This window comes from Oncorhynchus masou, chromosome 2, assembly GCF_036934945.1.
Source record: "Oncorhynchus masou masou isolate Uvic2021 chromosome 2, UVic_Omas_1.1, whole genome shotgun sequence".
NCBI classification, from domain to species: Eukaryota; Metazoa; Chordata; class Actinopteri; order Salmoniformes; family Salmonidae; genus Oncorhynchus; species Oncorhynchus masou.
The window spans coordinates 48,958,786-48,978,976 of NC_088213.1; the positions used below are offsets into that span (position 1 = coordinate 48,958,786).

At 43.5% G+C, this 20,191-nt stretch overlaps 1 protein-coding gene and 1 pseudogene across 2 annotated transcripts in view; both read right to left on the reverse strand.

Annotated features, from left to right (window-relative positions):
- Positions 1-1,477: 1,477 nt before the first annotated feature.
- Positions 1,478-4,448, reverse strand: LOC135553168 (molybdenum cofactor biosynthesis protein 1-like; annotated as a pseudogene).
- Positions 4,315-20,191, reverse strand: part of mocs1 (molybdenum cofactor synthesis 1) — a 57,283-nt gene continuing 41,406 nt past the window's right edge. The window contains exons 10-11 of one of the 2 annotated variants that reach the window (XM_064925660.1): positions 5,344-5,406; positions 4,315-4,436 (exon numbers count right to left, since the gene is read on the reverse strand). In XM_064925660.1, the coding sequence (XP_064781732.1) occupies positions 5,351-5,406 (56 nt within the window). In that variant the 3' untranslated portion in view covers positions 4,315-4,436; positions 5,344-5,350. The other variant, XM_064925652.1, reaches the window with a different exon arrangement.

Consider the following 20,191-nt stretch of genomic DNA (forward strand, 5'->3'; position numbering starts at 1 on the left):
GGTCACTCATTAATTATATAGTATTTAGATTAGGGACTGCAAAAACTTTAATGACTAGTAAATGGTTTATAAATGTGGGAGTATTGATTAATAAATAAATGCCTTAAATTGTTTATTACTATCTAGCCCAGTGGTTCACAAACTGTTGGTTGTAGAATGACATTAGTTGTGCATAGTTACAATTCATTATAAAGTATGCACAATTGATTGTGTAGCTTGATAAACGTGTAGATTATTTGGACACAGAGCAAAAAAAATAATAAATTGGCACCATTGACTTGCATTGGTTTTGTGCCACAAATGCTATAAATGTAGTATTTGGAAACAGTGGTCAGGTAAACCAAAGCATCAACTACTGTCATACCTTGTAAATAGACTGCTTACAGGGTAAGGAAATTCATATTTTGGTTTGTAATTTGAATGAACTATGACAGAAGTGTATTTGGTTCACTAGCTTGCTAGCTAGCTACAGTGCCTTCCGAAAGTATTCATACCCCTTGACATATTACACATTTTTACAAAATGGATTAAATATAACAAATAATCTCACCCATCTACACACACTATTCCATAATGAAAACGTGAAAACATGTTATTAGAAAGGTTTACTAATTTATTGAAAGTGAAACACAGAAATCTCATTTTGATAAATATTCACACTACTGAGTCAATAATTAGTATTGGCTCCTTCGGCAGAAATTACAGTCGAGTGAATCTTTCTGGGTAAATCTCGAAGAGCTTTCCACACCTGGATTGTGCAACATTTGCCTATTATTTTCTAAATTATTCAAGCTCTGCCAAATTGGTTGTTGATCATTGCTAGACATCCATTTTCAGGTCTTGCCATAGATTTTGATGTAAAGTTATGTCAAAACTGTAACTTGGACACTCAGTCTTCTTGGTAACACGGTGTAGATTTGGCCTTGTGTTTTAGGTTATTGTCCTGCTGAAAGGTGAAATCACCTCCCAGTGTCTGGTGGAAAGCAGACAACCAGGTTTTCCTCTAGGATTTTGCCTGTGCTTAGCTCCATTACATTGATTTTTTTTCTCCTGGAAAAACTCCCATCCTTAACGATTATACATACCCATACCCAACATGATGCAGCCACCATTATTCTTTAAAATATGGAGAGTAGTACTTAGTAATGTGTTATGTTTATGGCAAATCTAATAGCACTTATTCAGGACAAAAAGTGAATTGCTTTGCCACATAAAAAAAGAAAAATCCTTATTGCCTTGTTGCAAACAGGATACATGTTTTGCAGTGGTATAAAGTACTAAAGTAAAAATGCTTTAAAGTAGTTTGGGATATTTGTACTTTACTATTGATATTTGACAACTTTCACTACATTCCTAAAGAAAATACGTGGTGTGAAAAGTGAAAATCAGGATAATGTTTGACAAAAAGGAAAGCCACATGCATTACACCAAATACTAGATTTGGGTGTGGTCTATAAGTAAAAATAATAATAAGTGCAATGTTTACATATTAGCTTGTTTATTTAATTAGTATTCCAAAGTGCTGAATAATGAACATAGAAAAGATAACAATTAGTAACTTTGGATATATTCAACAATCAGTGTACAGCACTTTACTGTGTGAAATTATCAAATTAATTTAGTGTAACCTTAGAACATGGGTGTCAAAATCATTCCATGGAGGGCCGAGTGTATTATCATTATTTACTTTCAATTTGTGTCCAATTAAGACCTAGACACCCAGGTAAGGGGACTAGTTCCTAACTAATCAGTCAAAACTGTTCGCTGCTCTGGCCCCCCAATGGTGGAACAAACTCCCTCACGACGCCAGGACAGCGGAGTCAATCACCACCTTCCGGAGACACCTGAAACCCCACCTCTTCAAGGAATACCTAGGATAGGATAAGTAATCCTTCTCACCCCCCCCCCCTTAAATGATTTAGATGCACTATTGTAAAGTGGCTGTTCCACTGGATGTCAGAAGGTGAATTCACCAATTTGTAAGTCGCTCTGGATAAGAGCGTCTGCTAAATGACTTAAATGTAAATGTAATCAGTGACCTTATTGATCAATCAAGTACAAGGGAGGAGCTAAACCCAGCAGACACTCAGCCCTCCATGGAATGAGTTTGACACTTGCCTTAGAACATGAGGCAACAAACAGTAATTGACTCCGATTGTCTTATCACAAGTGTTTGAGAGGTTAACGCACACCCTAGTCCAGGGTTCCCCAACTGATGCAAATGGTTTTATTTGAAAAATAATATAGTTTGAGCCCAAAATGTGTGGAATTTATTGTTGGACTTTAAAAACACCCGGAAATCAGCTCAAAGTGATTTTATTTAAGAAATCGTGTTTGAAATGATTCAGTTTTAGTCAAACATACAGGTATCGGTTTGGGCTACTTGCAGTCCACAAATTATTTGTAATAATGTTCCGGGACCCCGACAATCCGCTCAAGATAACAAAATCATCCCGCAGCTGGTTGATGATCCCTGCCCTCGTCCATATTTATTTTCTTTCCCAAAAAGGACTCTAGCCTCAACATTATGGGTTTATCACAAAAGTAGCTTCCTTGTCGCCATTCCTTCATCTGCACTGATTTGGAGAAAAAATGTGTGCAGGTTGGCAGGTGTACTGTACATAAACATTTCTGATCATAAGAATCTGGTACAATGGAAGGACCAATATAGATCAGTAAGTCATGGCACAGCCTACCAGCCAGACAAGATGATGGACTTCAGTGGATGAAGATGGACGACTTCAGTAGACGACTTGCAGTGAGGCATTTCCTGATCCTCTAAAAAAATGTGAGATTTTGAAAGGAGATGTACCATGCAGGTTTGGGGTCAATTTCATTTTTTATTCAGTCAACTTGGGAAATGTAGTTATCAATTCACCACTTGTGTTAAACCAATTTTTTTTTGTATAGATCAGGTAAAAGAGCTCAACTAAAACAACCACGCATGTGTTCCCCCTATGCTCATAGACCCAGAATTTCTGCAATGGCGACCATCAAAATGTTGGCTATTGTTTGTGTATTTCACACTGTAAACCCCAATACAAGTTCATGTCAACGTCACCAATCAATTGCATTACACTTAAAAATGACTACCACCACCGATTTCTATATGGCATGCTATGCTACCAGTTTACACAAGTATTTAGTTCTAAACCCGAAAAGAACAACTTCTAGATATCATACAGCAAAAACATCCAAATATATCCAAATCAGATTTTAGTTACCACATTGTGGGCCTGTTATTAAATATAAATGATGACGGATTTGATGAATATCCACTGTTAGATATGGTTTGCATTCCATTGATCACTTTACCGTATGTACTGACCCCCAAACCTGGTGCCGTGGAGATCATTTTCCAGTTAGTGGTTAGGGCTCACGTTGGAAGTCCCTTTTCCCCGCTCATCTAGCTTGATGTCTGTGATGGTGATGTTGTGACTCACCACCTTGCACATGACGTAAAGCGTCAACGATGCCACTGTGACCGCAGTCAGCGTATCCATCTGGATATCACAGGCTGGTACAGGCTGGTACAGCGGTCGCAGTAACAACGGCCGCATGGCATCGAGGTCGAAGCCGACAGAGGACCGGCCTAAGGGCGCCAGGTTGCAAAGTGGGATGAGTGCGCCCATGTTGCCTGCGTCACCCTTGGCTAAATGGTTGTTCCAGAGCAGGCGGAAGGCAGTGGGGCCCAGGTGACTGGTAGCTGTGGTGCTTCGACGTGTGGGGGGGTTTGCTGCCCACATCCTCCATGGAGGCTTGGCTTTAGGCATCTGTGTGGGTCAGTAGGGCAGTGGTGGTGTTGTCCGGCTTGGGGGGAGTCAGAGGAATTTGCGCCCACCCCCAAGTGTGAGGGGGTGGGTGTGTTGTGTGTGTTGTTTTGAGTTTGGCTTGGAGGTCATCTCTGGAGGTTTGTCTGTGGCACTGCCTTATGCTATGCTGGCTTAGGTGGGGCCCTGTTTTAGCATTTCTCAGTAGTGTGCGAAGGGAGGGAATCTCAGGGCTCCTTATAGAGGCATTCTTTATTAAGTTTGGATTCCTGGCAAGTGTGTACCTGAGACAGTTCATGTCATTGTGACTCAATGCATTTGTATGCATGTCAGAATCAGCAGCCTTGGTTTGAGAACTGGGGGTTGCCAGTAAGTCATCAATCCCATATTCTCTGCGGGGCCAGTGGCACCACTGTAAAGGATTATTTTGACAATTTGGAAGCACTGAGGGCTCCTTCAACACTGGTGGGTTCCCGAACAGCTGACATCAGGCAGCACTGTTAAAACAATGTAGCCGGAATGGCACGATACATCCTTATTGGGTTGGCCACTTCCACTTCTGGAGTGGTACAGTTGGAGGGCCTTAGCTGAGATGAGGACTGCAGGATCTGGGACATAGACGAGGGGAGGGAGGACCACTGGCAGACTCTGGACTTGGACAGGGGCCTTTGAGGTTTGGTGTCAGAGACAGGGATCAAATTAAGTTTAGGGTTTAGGGAGTCAACATTTAAAACAAAACAAAAACAGATTGCAATATTATCATTATTGCCATTCGATCAGTAATTTTACTTAAAAAGTTGATTGAGGTAAAAAAGGCCTCGATCCAAGAAGTGGATCATGGTTTCCCATTTTGTACACCAGAAGAATACGATGCAGCTGGTATCACCACTCAGAGGTCGCTTCTGTGGGTTCGTGGGCAGTGCCATTAAGGGCTTTCACCATTTAGGAGAAGTCTGGGTGGGACTTGCTAAACAGGAGGGGTCAGCCAATGATTTATACTCCTTTGCAAACATTCCATCAAAGATGGTGGATAAATTAAGATGAACGACTTAAGACGTTTACCATGTCCATTTTTTTCAAGGTTCATGCAAGTGGGCAATCCCTCTCTCTCAGTTCCTCCATAATCTCTGGCATGTTCATACGAGAGAGGGAACTGCTGGCTCTGGTCTACTTATTGTCCATACCCGTTCGCACTCACGTGACCAGAAAATGGGCCGGTGAGATGTCTCCTTTCCATGCCCCAGAGAAGGTAGAGGAGGTGTTGCTTTCTTTACTGTCTCTGACTCCATTAACTGCAAGTGGCAGTAAATCAGCCCGTTCAGACTGTACACACTCCAGCACAGTAGGTAGTGGAATGCACCTTTTCAGTGTATTAATGAACTTCCAATACACTCATAGAAGTAGAAAAATCAGCAGCCTAGTACAACTGTGTGTTCACTTAATCAAATTCAATCAAATGGACTGAGGGTACGAGATAAGGAGAGCGAAGATCAGAGAGTGAAGGAGAGAGAGAGGGGGGTGAGGGGAGGGGTAGAGGAGAGAGAGGGGAAGCGAATGAGTGAGTGTTACGTACAGCCGCATCACCCACCGATGAGGATCATGGGTCTGTTCTTCATCTGGGAGATGCTGAACATGCCTGTGGGGAGGGACGGGGAGAAAGAGTGAGTTTGTGAGGACTTCAATGGAAAAGGTGGGCAAGATAAGATAAAAAAGAAACAAATTATGATTTGTGTGGGAGCCTCACCTACCACCGTCTCTACCTGTTCTTCCCTCTAAATTCTGAGTCCCATTCTACATTTCAACCTGTCTGAAAAAAACTAAATGTGAGGACTTTGGAGCCCCTGGGATCCTTTACAAGAGAATACACACACAAAACTTTGGACACACGTTCTCATTCAAGGGCTTTTCTTTATTTTTACTATTTTCTACATTGTAGAATAATATCGAAGACATCAATACTATGAAATAACACATATGGAATCATGTGGTAAGCAAAAAAAGTTTAAAACAAATAATAAATAATTTTAGATTCTTCAATGTCGGCACCCTTTGCCTTGACAGCTTTACCCATTCTTGGCATTCTCTCAACCAGCTTCACCTGGAATGCTTTTCCAACAGTCTTGAAGGAGTTCCCACATATGCTGAGCATTTATTTCCTGCTTTTCCTTCACTCTGCGGTCCAACCCATCCCAAACCATCTCAATTTGGTTGAGGTTGGGTGATTGTGGAGGCCAGGTAATTTGTTGCAGGACTATCACCCTCCTTGGTCAAATATCCCTTACAAAGCCTGGTGGTGTGTTGGGTCATTGTCCTGTTTGTCCCACTAAGCGCAAACCAGATGGGATGGCGTATCGCTGCAGAATGCTGGGAGGTAGACATGTTGGTTAAGTGTGCCTCGAATTTTAAATATATCACTGAGGGTCACCAGCAAAGCACCCCCACACCACCTCCTCCATGCTTCACGGTGGGAATCACACATGCGATCCTCCATTCACCAACTCAAAAAGGACATGGCGGTTGAAACCAATAATCTCAAATTTGGACTCAGACCAAAAGGACAGATTTTCAACGGTCTAATGTCCATTGCCTGGGTTTCTTCGCTTTAGTAGTGGTTTCTTTGCAGCACTTCGACCACAAAGGCCTGATTCACACAGTCTCCTCTGAACAGTTGATGTTGAGATGTCTGTTACTTGAACTCTGAAGCTTTTATTTGGGCTGCAATTTGTGAGGCTGGTAAGTAATGAACTTATCCTCTGCAGCAGAGGTAACTCTGGGTCTTCCTTTCCTGTTGCAGTCCTCATGACAGCCAGTTTCATCATAGAGCTTGATGGTTTTTGCTACTGCACTTGAAGAAACGTTCAAAGTTCTTGAAGGTAATGATGTAATGTTATTTCTTTGCTTATTTGAGCTGTTCTTGACATATGGACTAGGTCTTTTACCAAATAGGGCTACCTTCTGTATATTACCCCTACCTTGTTACAACACAACTGATTGGCTCAAACTAAGTCTAAGGATTTCAAATGACTGGGACTACGGATGTCATAGATATCGATCCACAGCATCCCAAACAGGCTTAATGGGTGACATGTCTGGTGAGTATGCAGGCCATGGAAGAACTGGGACATTTTCAGCTTTCAAGAATTGTGTACAGATCCTTGCGAAATGGGGCCATCATGCTGAAACATAATGATGGTGGCGGATGAATGGCACAGCAATGGCCCTCAGGATCTCGTCACGGTATCTCTATGCATTCAAATCGACCTCGATAAAATACAATCGTGTTTGTTGTCCGTAGCTTATGCCTGCCTATACCATAACCCCACCACGGGGCACTCTGCTCACAACGTTGACATCAGCAAATCACTTGCTCACGCGATGCCATACATGCTGTCTGCCATCTGTCCGGTACAGTTGAAAAGCACACTTATTCAGCGTGCCAGTGGACATCGTGAGCATTTGCCCACTGAAGTTGGTTACGACGCCAAACTGCAGTCAGGTCAAGACCCAGGTGGGGACCACAAGCACGCAGATGAGCTTCCCTGAAATGGTTTCGGACAGTTTGTGCAGAAATTATTCTGTAGGGGTGGCTGGTCTCAGATGATCCCGCAGGTGAAGAAGCTGGATGTGGAGGTCCTGAGCTGGTGTGGTTACAGTGGCGTGCGGTTGGGAGGCCGGATGGACGTACTGCCACATTCTCTAAAACAACCTTAATTTATCTAACATTAAATTATTCGGCAACAGCTCTAGTGGACATTCCTGTAGTCAGCATGCCAACTCCCTCAAACATATGTGGCATTGTGTTGTGACAAAACTTCATATTTTAGAGTGGCCTTTATTGTGTAATGATCATGCTGTGTAATAATCTTCTTGATATGCCACACCTGTCAGGTGGATGGATTATCTTGGCAAAGGAGAAATGCTCACTAACAGGGATGAAAACAAATTCTGAGAGAAATAAGCGTTTTGTGCGTCTCAAACATTTCTAGGATCTTTTATTTCAGTTCATGAAACATGAGACCAACACTTTACATGTGGCGTTTAATTTTTTTGTTCAGTATGAATCAGTGTGTGATCGAACCCTCTGTGATTAGTTGTGCAAGTTCTCCCACTTAAAAAGATGAGGCCTGTAATTTTCATCATAGGTACACTTCAACTATGAGAGACAAAATGAGAGAAAAAAAAAATCCAGAAAATAACATTGTATGATTTTTAATGAATTTATATGCAAATTCTGGTGGAAAATAAGTATTTGGTCACCTACAAACAAGCAATATTTCTGGCTCTCACAGACCTGTAACTTCTTTAAGAGGCTCCTCTGTCCTCCACTCGTTACCTGTATTAATGGCACCTGGTTGAACTTGTTATCAGTATAAAATACACCTGTCCACAACCTCAAACAGTCACACTCCAAACTCCACTATGGCCAAGACCAAAGAGCTGTCAAAGGACACCAGAAACAAAATTGTAGACTTTGCAATGGGTAAGCAGCTTGGTTTGAAGAAATCAACTGTGTGAGCAATTATTAGGAAATGTAAGACATACAAGACCACTGATAATCTCCCTCGATCTGGGGCAAGATCTCACAGGCGTGTCCCTCTGCTTAAGCCAGTACATTTGGATGATCCAGAAGAAGATTGGGAGAATGTCATATCGTCAGATGAAACCAACCCAAACTTCACTACATTCCTAAAGAACATTATGTACTTTTTTCTCCATTAATTTTCCCTGTCACCCAAAAGTGATGCTTACCAGGACAGGAAAACAGTCCAATTCACACACTTGGTCATCCCTACTGCCTCTGATCTGGCAGACTCACTAAACACATGCTTTGTTTGTAAATTATGTCTGAGTGTTGGAGCATGCCCCTATTAAGGCATCTTTACTTTTAATTATGAGTATGACAATTGGGTACTTTTTCCACCACTGTTTATGCCCTATTGGGGCATAATGTGGAAATAGGGAGATAGTGAATATTTTGGTAATGTGTGTTGTCAACAACAGTGATATCTGGGTTCAACTTTAAATATTGTTAATTATCAGGTATCTATCCGATTGAAATATTGAGTGCCATAGTCTGGTTTCTACACCATAAGTTAATGATTGATTATCTGTAGGAAGAATGTATATGGTGGAGTCAATTAACCATGGAATGTACTGAGTAAAGGAAAGGTAATCACATGTTGCCAGGCACTGAGGGAGAGATGTGGTTTAGTGAGGAATGGGGGGCCGAGATCAGGTAACATTAAGGGAGAAGGAACAGTTTGTTGCCCGCATCACTTGACATTTTTATGTTTAAAGAGAAGGAGGAGACTCCACCCAAATTGGGGTATATAAACTATTTTTCGGGACCGAGTCTTCAAAGGTAATTTGTAAAAATCCAAATAACTTCACAGATCTTCCTTGTAAAGGGTTTAAACAGTTTCCCATGCTTGTTCAATGAACATGCACCTGTGGAACAGTCATTAAGACACTAACAGCTTACAGACTGTAGGCAATTAAGGTCACAGTTATGAAAACTTAGGACACTAAAGAGGCCTTTCTACTGACTCTGAAAAACACCAAAAGAAAGATACCCAGGTTCCCTGCTCATCTGCATGAACGTGCCTTAGGCATGCTGCAAGGAGGCATTTTGTCGTCTCGCCAGGGATGATGGTCGGATTTGCATTTCTCCCCGAAGGAATGAGCGTTACACCAAGCTCTGTACTCTGGAGCGGGATCGATTTGGAGGTGGAGGGTTTGTCATGGCCTGGGGTGGTGTGTCACAGCATCATCAGACTGAGCTTGTTGTCATTGTAGGTAATCTCAACGCTGTGCGTTACAGGAAAGACATCCTCCTCCCGCATGTGGTACTCTTCCTGCAGGCTAATCCTGACATAACCCTCCAGCATGACAATGCCACCCAGCCATGCTGCTCGTTCTGAGTGTGATTTCCTGCAAGACAAATGTTAGTGTTCTGCCATGGCCAGAGAAGAACCCGGATATCAATCCCATTGAGCACATCTGGGACTTGTTGTATCTGAGGGCTAGGGCCATTCCCCCCAGAAATGTCCGGGAACTTGCAGGTGCCTTGGTGGAAGAGTGGGGTAACATCTCACAGCAGGACTGGCAAATCTGTGCAGTCCATGAGGAGGAAATGCACTGCAGTACTTAATGCAGCTGGTGGCCACACCAGATACTGACTGTTACTTTTGATTTTAACCCCCCCCATTGTTCAGGGACACATTCCATTTCTGTTAGTCACATGTCCGTGGAACTTGTTCAGTTGTTGTCTCAGTTGTTGAATCTTATGTTCATACAAGTTTGCTGGAAATAAATGCAGTTGACAGTGAGAGGACGTTTTTGCTGAGTTTATGATGACTGAATTGCACATCACCAATATTCAACCAAGATTTTGAACGTTTTAAATACCTGGTTTGCATACCCATTATAGCCTTAGCATTTACTGGTAGATATCATAATTTGGAACATCTTTCCTACTGCTTTCCTCCAAGCAACAACCAGGTCAAATGTCATTAGTCACATGCTCCAAATACAGCAGGTGTAGACCTTACAGCGAAATGCTTACGAGCCCCTAACCAACAATGCAAAAAAACATCATACGAATAAGAAATAAAAAGTAACAAGTAATTAAAAGAGCAGCAGCGAAATAGCAAGACTATATACTGTGGGGTACCGGTACAGAGTCAATGTGCTGGGGCATTGGTTAGTCGAGATAATTGAGGACTATGTACATGTAGGTAGAGTTATTAAAATTACTATGCGTAGATGATAGCAGAGAGTAGCAGTGGTGTAAAGGGGGGGGGGAGGGCAATGCAAATAGTCTGGGTAGCTATTTGATTAGATGTTCAGGAGTTTTATGACTTGGACCCAGACTTAGCACTCTGGTACCGCTTGCCGTCTGGTAGCTGAGAGAACAGTCTATGACTAGGGTGGCTGGAATCTTTGACAATTTTTAGGGCCTAGCCGTTCCTCAGCTATTGTACGTGTTGAGGTCGCCTACCACTATTAGCTGCCAGTGTACAGTATAGCGCATGTGCCATTTTCTGCTATTGCTTGTATACATTTGCTGCTATTTATGTCATATCATAAACATCATATCACAATGCTAGTCCAACAGATCGAGGCCATGGAGAGGCCCCCCATGAGGATGCTGTCACCCTAGCCAACCAGAGTTTATACATGCACGCACTACTTTTCCGTTTTTGTCCCCGTTTCACTTCACCAATTTTGTGTATGTCGATTACATGAAATCCAAATAAAAATCCATTTAAATTACAGGTTGTAATGCAACAAAATAGGAAAAACACCAAGGGGAATGAATACTTTTGCAAGGCAATGTATCTATGTATGTACAGTTATTCATGTTTTCAAGTACTGGAGACAAATAATGCATTCCAATATACTGTTGTATTCGGAGCATGTGACAAATAACATTTGATTTGAAACATGTTATCAGAATGGCTATTGCAGGGAGTAGTGGACCAACATTCTCACTGGGATGAAACAGTAATCACTAATTCCTTACGATAAGAAATTGCCAAAATGTACGACAGGGTGTTACATTCAGCAAGGTAACAGGCAGAATCAAAAGCGATACAGCTACTACCCATGTCTCCGACCAGCCGACCAGTAACAATACCTGGATAATGTGACATGGCGACATGTGTGGAACCAATTTTGGGGTTGGAAGAATCTATGTTAAATGCCAAGGGAATGGATTGAGAAAGTTAACTAATTTAAAATGGCAAAGCCAAAAACTCCTTGCAAATGAAGAAAACCTTGGAGAGACCAGTCATGGGGAAAAGAGAAACCAGTCATATACGGGAGTAAATCGTTAAAATTGGTGGCGAGATAAATGTTGGTGTGTCCAAGCGTAGTACATGCTAAATAAAAAGGCATGTAAACGTTGGGTTGGATTAAAACAAACAATTCAATGATTGGAGGGAGGACAGTGGACTTATCATTATCATATTTGTTTGTAATTTAAACTTTTGGGTTGCTGATTAAGATTAGCATAGTGAATGCTAACAAAATGTACACTCTTCCAGGAGAGTATGGGGTGTCATTATCTCGCTCTCTTAGAAGTGAAATTATGCCGTTGTATAAAGGCATTCAGATTTAGCAGTAAAGGGGGCTCCCAAATAATTAAGGCCTGGCTATTGGTTTCTTTGTTTTTGCCCTACATTTTATCACACACTCATCTCACCGGTTATGAATATTTGTTAGCGGTGTTAATACAGTGTCTGATTTACTGTGTGGGGTCTTACTGACTTCATTGTCCCCATGGGGAAATTTTGTTGCAGTGTCATGTACACATTTAAAGTGGCATTTAAATATAAAACAAAATTGACAATACAACTTTCATAACAGTTACGCACCAATAAAAATAATAATGGTAAGAAATAAATCTAGCCTGCTGGCCTTACGGAGTCAATGGGAACATTCAAGTTATTTAGGAGTGATATCCCACCTGGCACAAATGATTGTCTTGTTCTATTTTTCCTGCTGAGGGGTGAGTAATTCAAAGTCCAGGTACAGGGGGTGACTTGTCTAAAATGATTTTGTGAGCCTTACGGAGGGCCCTGACCTTAAAGATCTCATCCAGGCCTGTCTGTTTGACTCCAAGTACCTTGCATAATCCTTCTCAGCAAAACCAACAAACAATACAAAAAGTTAAAATACTCTCAATAAAGGATTTGTAAAACAGAGTCAGTATAGTACAGTCTATATTAAAAGAACCCAACTGTTTTAGAAAGTACAATCTCTGTTGGCTCTTTTTGTAGATCAGGTCTGTACATTTACTCCACTGAAGCTTATTGTCCAAGAGGACACCCAGGTATTTGTATTCCTCTACAATCTCTATATTCTGACCTCTGATAGATGTTGCAGAGGTAGGTGTTGTACGCTTCCTGAAGTCTTGTTGGTATTGAGGACCAAGTGTGATTCCTCACACCACTCTACAAAGTCATCTAGGACCGGGCCATAATGTTTCCCATCATCATGCAACAGGCTGATCAAGGCAGTGTCATCAGCGAACTTAACGGGGTGTAGGTCATTATGGGAACTGGTACAGAATTGGGGACAAAACACATCCCTGAGGAGAGCCTGTGTTGGTATTGCGTATAACCGACACATGGCGACCTATTTTGACTCGCAGTGAGCGTTGGCTCAGGGAGTCCACCAGCCACAAAACCAGCCCCCCATCTAAGGAGAAGTCCCGAATGAGTCTCTGTGCCAGAATGTAAGCATGGATTGTGTTGAAGGCAGAAGAAAAGTAAACAAACAGAACCCTGACATGGGATTTGGCTCTAGATGTCTATAGACCATGTTGAGGAGACTACACCCTCTAGATGTCTATAGACCATGTTAAGGAGACTACACCCTCTAGATGTCTATAGACCATGTTAAGGAGGGTAAGAATGGGATCATCAACTCCTCTGCTAGGCTGATAGGCTAACTGAAATGGGTCGAGGAGCTTCTGGGTGACACTAAGAATATGACTTTTCACAATTTTCTCAAGGCATTTCATTACTAATGATGTCAAGGCGACAGGGCGGTAGTCATTCAGCACAGTGGGATTAGATGCTTTAGGAATTGGTATAATTATTGAGTTTTTCCACATTACTGGCACGCGTTGCTGGTCAAGTGAGGATTGGAAAATGTCTGTAAAAACACCAGCCAGTTGTTCAGCACAGTGCTTTAAAACCTGTTATGGCTGCTGCGAATTTTCGAAACTTTTTGTTAAAAATCGTGCAACATTTCAATGTCCTGCTACGTCATGCCAGGAATGCAGTATCTTAATGCACGTAAAGGGGGCCCACCACAACCTGCAGCACCCGCTCCAAAGAGTCTCAGAGACACAAGGGACATCAGAAACGCCAGAGATGGTGGAGGTAACTCTGGGGGTTATGTGTCTGGGAGGGAGGTAAGGGATCATGCAGTTCGCTCTGATGGGAGGGGTCTGACCTGTTTTTACTGCCGGCAGCAGGGGCACAAAGCTTCAATGTGTCCGCTACGTAAATCCAAGCTCTCAGGTTACTGTTATGTACCCAGAGAGGGGGATGGTGTTCAGAATAGACAGACTCGGGAAGGGTCATGCTTGGTACCTGTAAAAGTGAATGGTAAAAGTCTTACTGCAATGATTGACACCGGCAGTTCCCTGTCATTGATCAGAAAAGGTAATGTACCTGTTAATGACATTGATTATGGTCATCAGACACTGATCCAATGTGTCCATGGTGACCAGTCACAGCAGCCCACAGCTGAGCTCACAGTTGAGATTCAGGGTCAGAAATACATCCTCAAAGTTGGGGTAATGGAGAAGCTACCTTTTGAGATGATTTTGGGGAGGGATGTGCCTGTACTCTCTGATCTGTTGGGAAGTGTGGGGGGTCAGCTATATGGGCAGTCAGTTTGCCAGTCTGATGTTCAGATTGCATGTTCAGTTGTCACTCGTGCCCAGGCCAAAGCTGGTTTACAACCTCTGCCTGACTTATGTGATAGTCTGTGCGAGGGGGGAACCAAAGGGCCCAGAAAGTCACGCCGCCAGCGGCGGAACCCCTGTACCTGTTGCTGATGTGTCTGGATTAGAGGTGCAATGGGATGTTCCACAAAATTTTGCTACACTGCAGAAGTCTGACGCAACCTTGAAATGTTTGTTTGACAAGGCCTTAGCTGGGGACAGTCAATCTTCATGTGGGGGGATTTACACAGTAGACAACTACATACTCTACCTTGGGTCAGAGGCAGATAGCAGGAAGTTGGTGGTGCCATCTACCTGTAGACCACTTGTTCTCAACCTTGCACATACAGTTCCATGGGCAGGCCATCTAGGGCAACATAAGACCTATCTTAGGCTAGGCTCCCGTTTCTTTTGGCCCTCCATGTATACTGATGTACAAAAATACTGCAAATCATGCCCCACGTGCCAGAAAACCAGTGCTGTCCGTAGGTCTGAACGGGCTCCTCTATGTTCACTGCCAGTTATCTCTACCCCATTCAAGAGAATTACAATGGACATTGTTGGACCCTTGGAGAAGAGTAGTGCAGGTTACAAGTATATATTGGTGATCTGTGACTATGCCACCCAGTTCCCAGAAGCCTTCCCACTCCGTTCCATAACCACTCCAAAAATAATCAGTGCCCTTGTTCAGCTCTTCTCTCGTGTAGGAATCCCAGATGAAATCCTGACGGACCAAGGGACAAACTTCACCTCGCGACTGATGGTTCAACTCCACCGACAGCTGGGCATTAAAGGCTTGAGGACTACTCCCTACCATCCCCAAACGGATGGGCTCGTAGAGAGATTCAATCAAACGCTCAAGAACATGCTGAGGAAGTTTGTGGCTGACACTGGTAAAGACTGGGATAAGTGGTTACCCTTTCTGCTCTTTGCTTACAGGGAGGTGCCTCAGGCATCGACAGGTTTCTCGCCATTCGAACTCCTCTATGGATGGCCAGTGCAAGGACCACTGGACCTGCTGAAGAAGTGCTGGGAAGGTTCCCCAGTAGCTACCTCAGGACAGGGGATTGTCCAGTATGTCCTCCAGATGCGAGACAGGTTGGAACGGTACCGAGAGGAAGCTAGAGCAAACCTTCAGCAAGCCCAGAAGGCCCAGAAGAGAGGCTTTGACCAGCATGCTCGCCACAGAGAGTTTGAGCCAGGACAGAAAGTCCTGCTCCTCCTTCCCTCGTCTACCAGCAAGCTCCTTGCGCAATGGCAAGGACCGTACCTAATCGGGAGGAAGATGGGCCCAGTGACCTACGAGGTGCTGCACCCGGACAAGGGTAAGAAGAAGCAAACCTACCATGTGAACCTTCTCAAGGCCTGGGAGGAGAAAGAGGAACTCTCCAAAGGAAAGTCCTTTCTGGTCCGCAGAGTAGAAGAGGATGAGTCGGATGGGGTCACAGAGGCATGGAAAGAACGAGCAGAAGTCATACTGGCTCACCTGGAAGAAGACAAGCAAGATGAGCTGAAGCAGCTGTTTGGCAAGTATCCGGCCCTCTTCAGTCAGAGACCAGGAAGAACCAAAGTCCTAGAACACGTCATTCGTTTGAAACCTGGCCAGAACCCTGTCCGCCAGCATCCTTACCGTGTGCCTGAGAGGCTGGTGGTAGCCCTCAAGGAAGAGGTCCACACCATGATGGAGATGGATGTTGTCAAGCCATCTTCAAGTGAATGGAGCAGCCCTATTGTCATTGTCCCAAAGAAGGATGGCTCTTTGCGCGTCTGCATGGACTTCCGTAAGGTGAATGCCATCTCCCAGTTTGATGCCTATCCCATGCCCCGCATTGACGACTTACTGGAGAGAATAGGTAGAGCTCATTACATCACCACATTGGATCTCTGCAAAGGGTACTGGCAGGTGCCCCTGGATGAACAATCCAAGGCCTACACTGCATTCCGGATGCCAATGGGCTTGTTCCAGTTCAAGGTCATGCCGTTTGACCTTCATGGGGCCCCTGCAACTTTCCAGAGGCTGATGGACAAGGTCCTCCAGGACTGTGACGATTACTGTGCTGCTTACTTGGACGACGTGGTGATCTACAGCCACTCCTGGGAGGAGCACATACAGCATCTTAGCAGAGTCCTGGGGAAGATCCATGAAGCAGGCCTCATGCTTAACCTCCTGAAGTGTGAGTGGGCGAAACAGGAGACAAAGTACCTGGGTTACCAGCTGGGTAAGGGTGAAGTTCGGCCTCAGGTGGAGAAAGTGGAGTCCATCAGGAATAGCCCTCGACCCAGAACCAAGACACAGGTGAAGTCCTTCCTAGGTCTGGCAGAGTGGTACCGGAGATTCATTCCACAGTTTTCGACCATCGCTGTCCCTCTGACCAACCTCACTTCGAAGGGGGCCAGCAACCCTGTGAAGTGGACTGAGGAGTGTGAGGAAGCCTTCATGACACTGAAAAAACGACTGTGCTCATTCCCTGTTCTCCAGACCCCTGATTTTCAGAAGAGATTTCTCGTGCAGGTGGACGCTTCGGCTGTACGAATTGGAGCTGTACTGGCCCAAGGGGAGCCAGGAGAAGAGCTTCCTGTGCTGTACCTGAGTCGGAAGCTGTTGCCCAGGGAAACCAGGTATTCTACAATCGAAAAGGAGTGCCTGGCTATAAAGTGGGCCCTAGATAGCCTCCGTTACTACCTTCTTGGGAGGGAATTTGACCTGCACACGGACCACAGAGCACTGACCTGGATCCAGACCATGAAGGACCGGAATTCTCGTGTGACCAGGTGGTATCTGGAGCTCCAGCCCTTCAGGTTCTGTGTCCGTCACAAGGCAGGAAAAGAGAACATTACTGCGGACTACCTATCAAGGCTCCCGAACATGGTCGCTTCAGGAGAGGAGGATGGTAATGTGACGTAGAAGTCCGTCACTGGCCGCGGGCAGCATTTGATTCTTTAACGCACACACATATTCATCACTCCTCCCTGCGCCATTATAAGATAAGTTAACAATGTGGGTCAACACACAAATTAACTTCTGTCTTGGTGCATGCATTTCACACTTGTCAATGTTCATATTTGAGAGATACAATAATTATTATACTTCTCAATGTTGTGGATGAGCGCATGGTTTGTTTGTTCTGTTCCTCTCTCTCCATCTCTGTAGCTTCCGGGTATGCTGGAAAAGGACCCGAGCTAAGGGAATTGGGTTGGCTTTATAGTGCCTGTCCCAAATGGCTCATTAATGCATATGGGCATATTGAAAGATACTGTCAGTAGTGATGTAATGTTGTAAATGTTATGTTGTGATATTGTTTAAAACCGTGTTGCAATGTATATCCTTTAGTATGTTTAGTTCATGGAAAATGTAGGTTTGTATTGTTAATTGATTAATTAATTAGGGTTAATTGTTCTGAGGGGAGGGGCTAGCCCTACAAAAGGAGCCTCTCTTTCAGTCATGGAGAGGCAGTTTGGATTGAGCTGTGGATGGGGCAGCATTGTTTTTAAGCTGTCCCATAAGGTAGACGTTGATGGCAGTACTGTTGTTTTTTGTTCCGGAATCACTTGTAAATAAACACCTTTGCACAGAAGAACTTTTGCGGTTCCGCCATCTTTTTATTTTGATAGAGGTTAGGTTATCCAGTTTAGCCTTCTGGCCTACTCTACGTGACAATAGTATATACATATGATTAGTATGTGTGCATAGAAAACACTGAAGTTTCTAGAACTGGTTCAAAGGTGTCTGGCTATAACAGAACGAGTTCCGTGGTCAAAAATCGCAAGAAAACCTGATCACAAAATCGACGAAGGAAAAATCCATCCGCCAGTCTCTGTATTGTCTATTGCACGCAATAATAGATGGTCCTGGGCTTGCAGTTCCTACAGCTTCCACACGATGTCGCCAGTGTTGTGATTTCCAGGCAACTTTATCCTTGGTCAGATGAAGACAGGATGTGCCTGTAAGTTGAGTCCACAGCTGGAAAAAATGGAGGGGGGAAAGCGGACTTCGTTTTCCAAACTTGTTGCTATTGAATACAGATCGCTCCGTGATCAACTTTAGGTATTAATGTTTACTAATACCTAAAGTTGGGTTACAGAGGTAGTTTGAAGTGTTTTGTCAAAGTTGAGTATAGGCAACTTTTTTAATTAAAAAAAATGACGTTGCGTTGGGAAACGTGACTTTTTTCCTGGATTTCATGGTGTTCATAAATGGACATTTTGGGTATATATGGACCGATTTAATCGAAAAAAGACCCAATTGTGATGTTTATGGGACATATAGGAGTGCCAACAAAGAAGCTCGTCAAAGGTAATGAATGTTTTATATTTTATTTCTGCGTTTTGGGTAGCGCCGGCTACGCTAATTTCTTTGTTTACGTCCCCTTCGTGTATTTCTGGGGGCTGCATGCTATCAGATAATAGCTTCTCATGCTTTCGCCGAAAAGCATTTTACAAATCTGACATGTTGGCTAGATTCACAACGAGTGTGGCTTTAATTGAGTACCTTGCATGTGAGTTTTAATGAAAGTTTGAGTTGTATCGAGTACTATTAGTTGGCGCTCTGGAATTTCCGCTGATTTGGTTCCTGTACAGGTACAGCAGCCGTAAAAGGTTGTTAACACATGTCCACTTACTTTGTCTGGGCCTGGGCTTTCGTATGTGTTTCATCCCCTGAACAACTTCAGAACATCAGACTGTTGAACAACAACTCTCTCAAACATTTGTAATGATGCTTCCATTTGTTTTACCTCCGACACGAAGATGTCGGATTCAAACCTTAAGAAGAAAACAATCAGTCTTCTGAATTGTATATTGGGTATGCAGAATGATGGAAATGTTTTTAAATGGTTTCTGAAGTACAGGGAAAGAAAATACTTAAATGGGGTTGAACGACCTTTGTTCTGACTACCTGGTGGGGCCTGATCAACCTCACTAGAAAGAAGACACATTGGATGATATTTAAGTATATTATGATGAAGTGTGTAGCTGTTATTTTTTGGGATCTTGTTTTTGTCGTGATACAAATCTCACTAGATTGGGTCTGCTGTATGGTCAGGATTTCTCCCTAAGTGTTAGCTCTCTAACTCCCTGACCCGGTAACTCTGTTGTGAGGTCGCCAGTATGATTAGGGAGAATAAGCCAATTTGGAAAATGGTTTCAACAGTGTGTCGGTATGCTCTTTGACATTAGTCTAAGGAATGTTGTATTAGCTAATAATTTGTCACATGGTAAATAGTTTTGGATTTTCTGAATCAGAAAAGCCTCAAACTGTTGTTTTGATCTGATCTCTCAAAGTTATGGCGATAGTGACTACTGATGGGGCGGCAGGCTAGCCTAGTGGTTAGAGTGTTGGACTAGTAACCAAAAGGTTGCAAGTTCAAATCCCTGAGCTGACAAGGTACAAATCTGTCGTTCTGCCCCTGAACAGGTAGTTAACCCACTGTTCCTAGGCCGTCATTGAAAATAAGAATTTGTTCTTAACTGACCTGCCTAGTTAAATAAAGGTTAAATAAAGGTAAAATAAATAAAAAATATGCAAATTGCTGAAGAAATGGTGTTCACTACGGCCCTGTTCTGCACCACCACTACTGAGACCTGAGTCCGAGCCAGCAACCTGTGTGCGAGCGGCAGAAGTGCAGCCTGAGAATGAGTATGTGGAGTGAGCATGGAGAGAGATCACATCCAAACTTCTCATGCTGCTGGTGTACTGGTGGGAAAAAGGACCAGACAGGATGGACTGTACAGAATGGTGGTACTGCTCAGGTGAAAGATTCATTGGCTTGGGAAAATCTGATTATTCCCCAGATATTGAAATCAGGACATTATCAATGGCCATCAACTGTGATATGCATGAAACGTATGTGCCGTTGGGAATACATACTGTAATGCTATTTGAAGAAGAAAATGAAGATACGCCAGAAGAAGTGTGCCGGAAATGAAAGGGGGTGGTCACCTGTGCCCGGAAATTGATTTA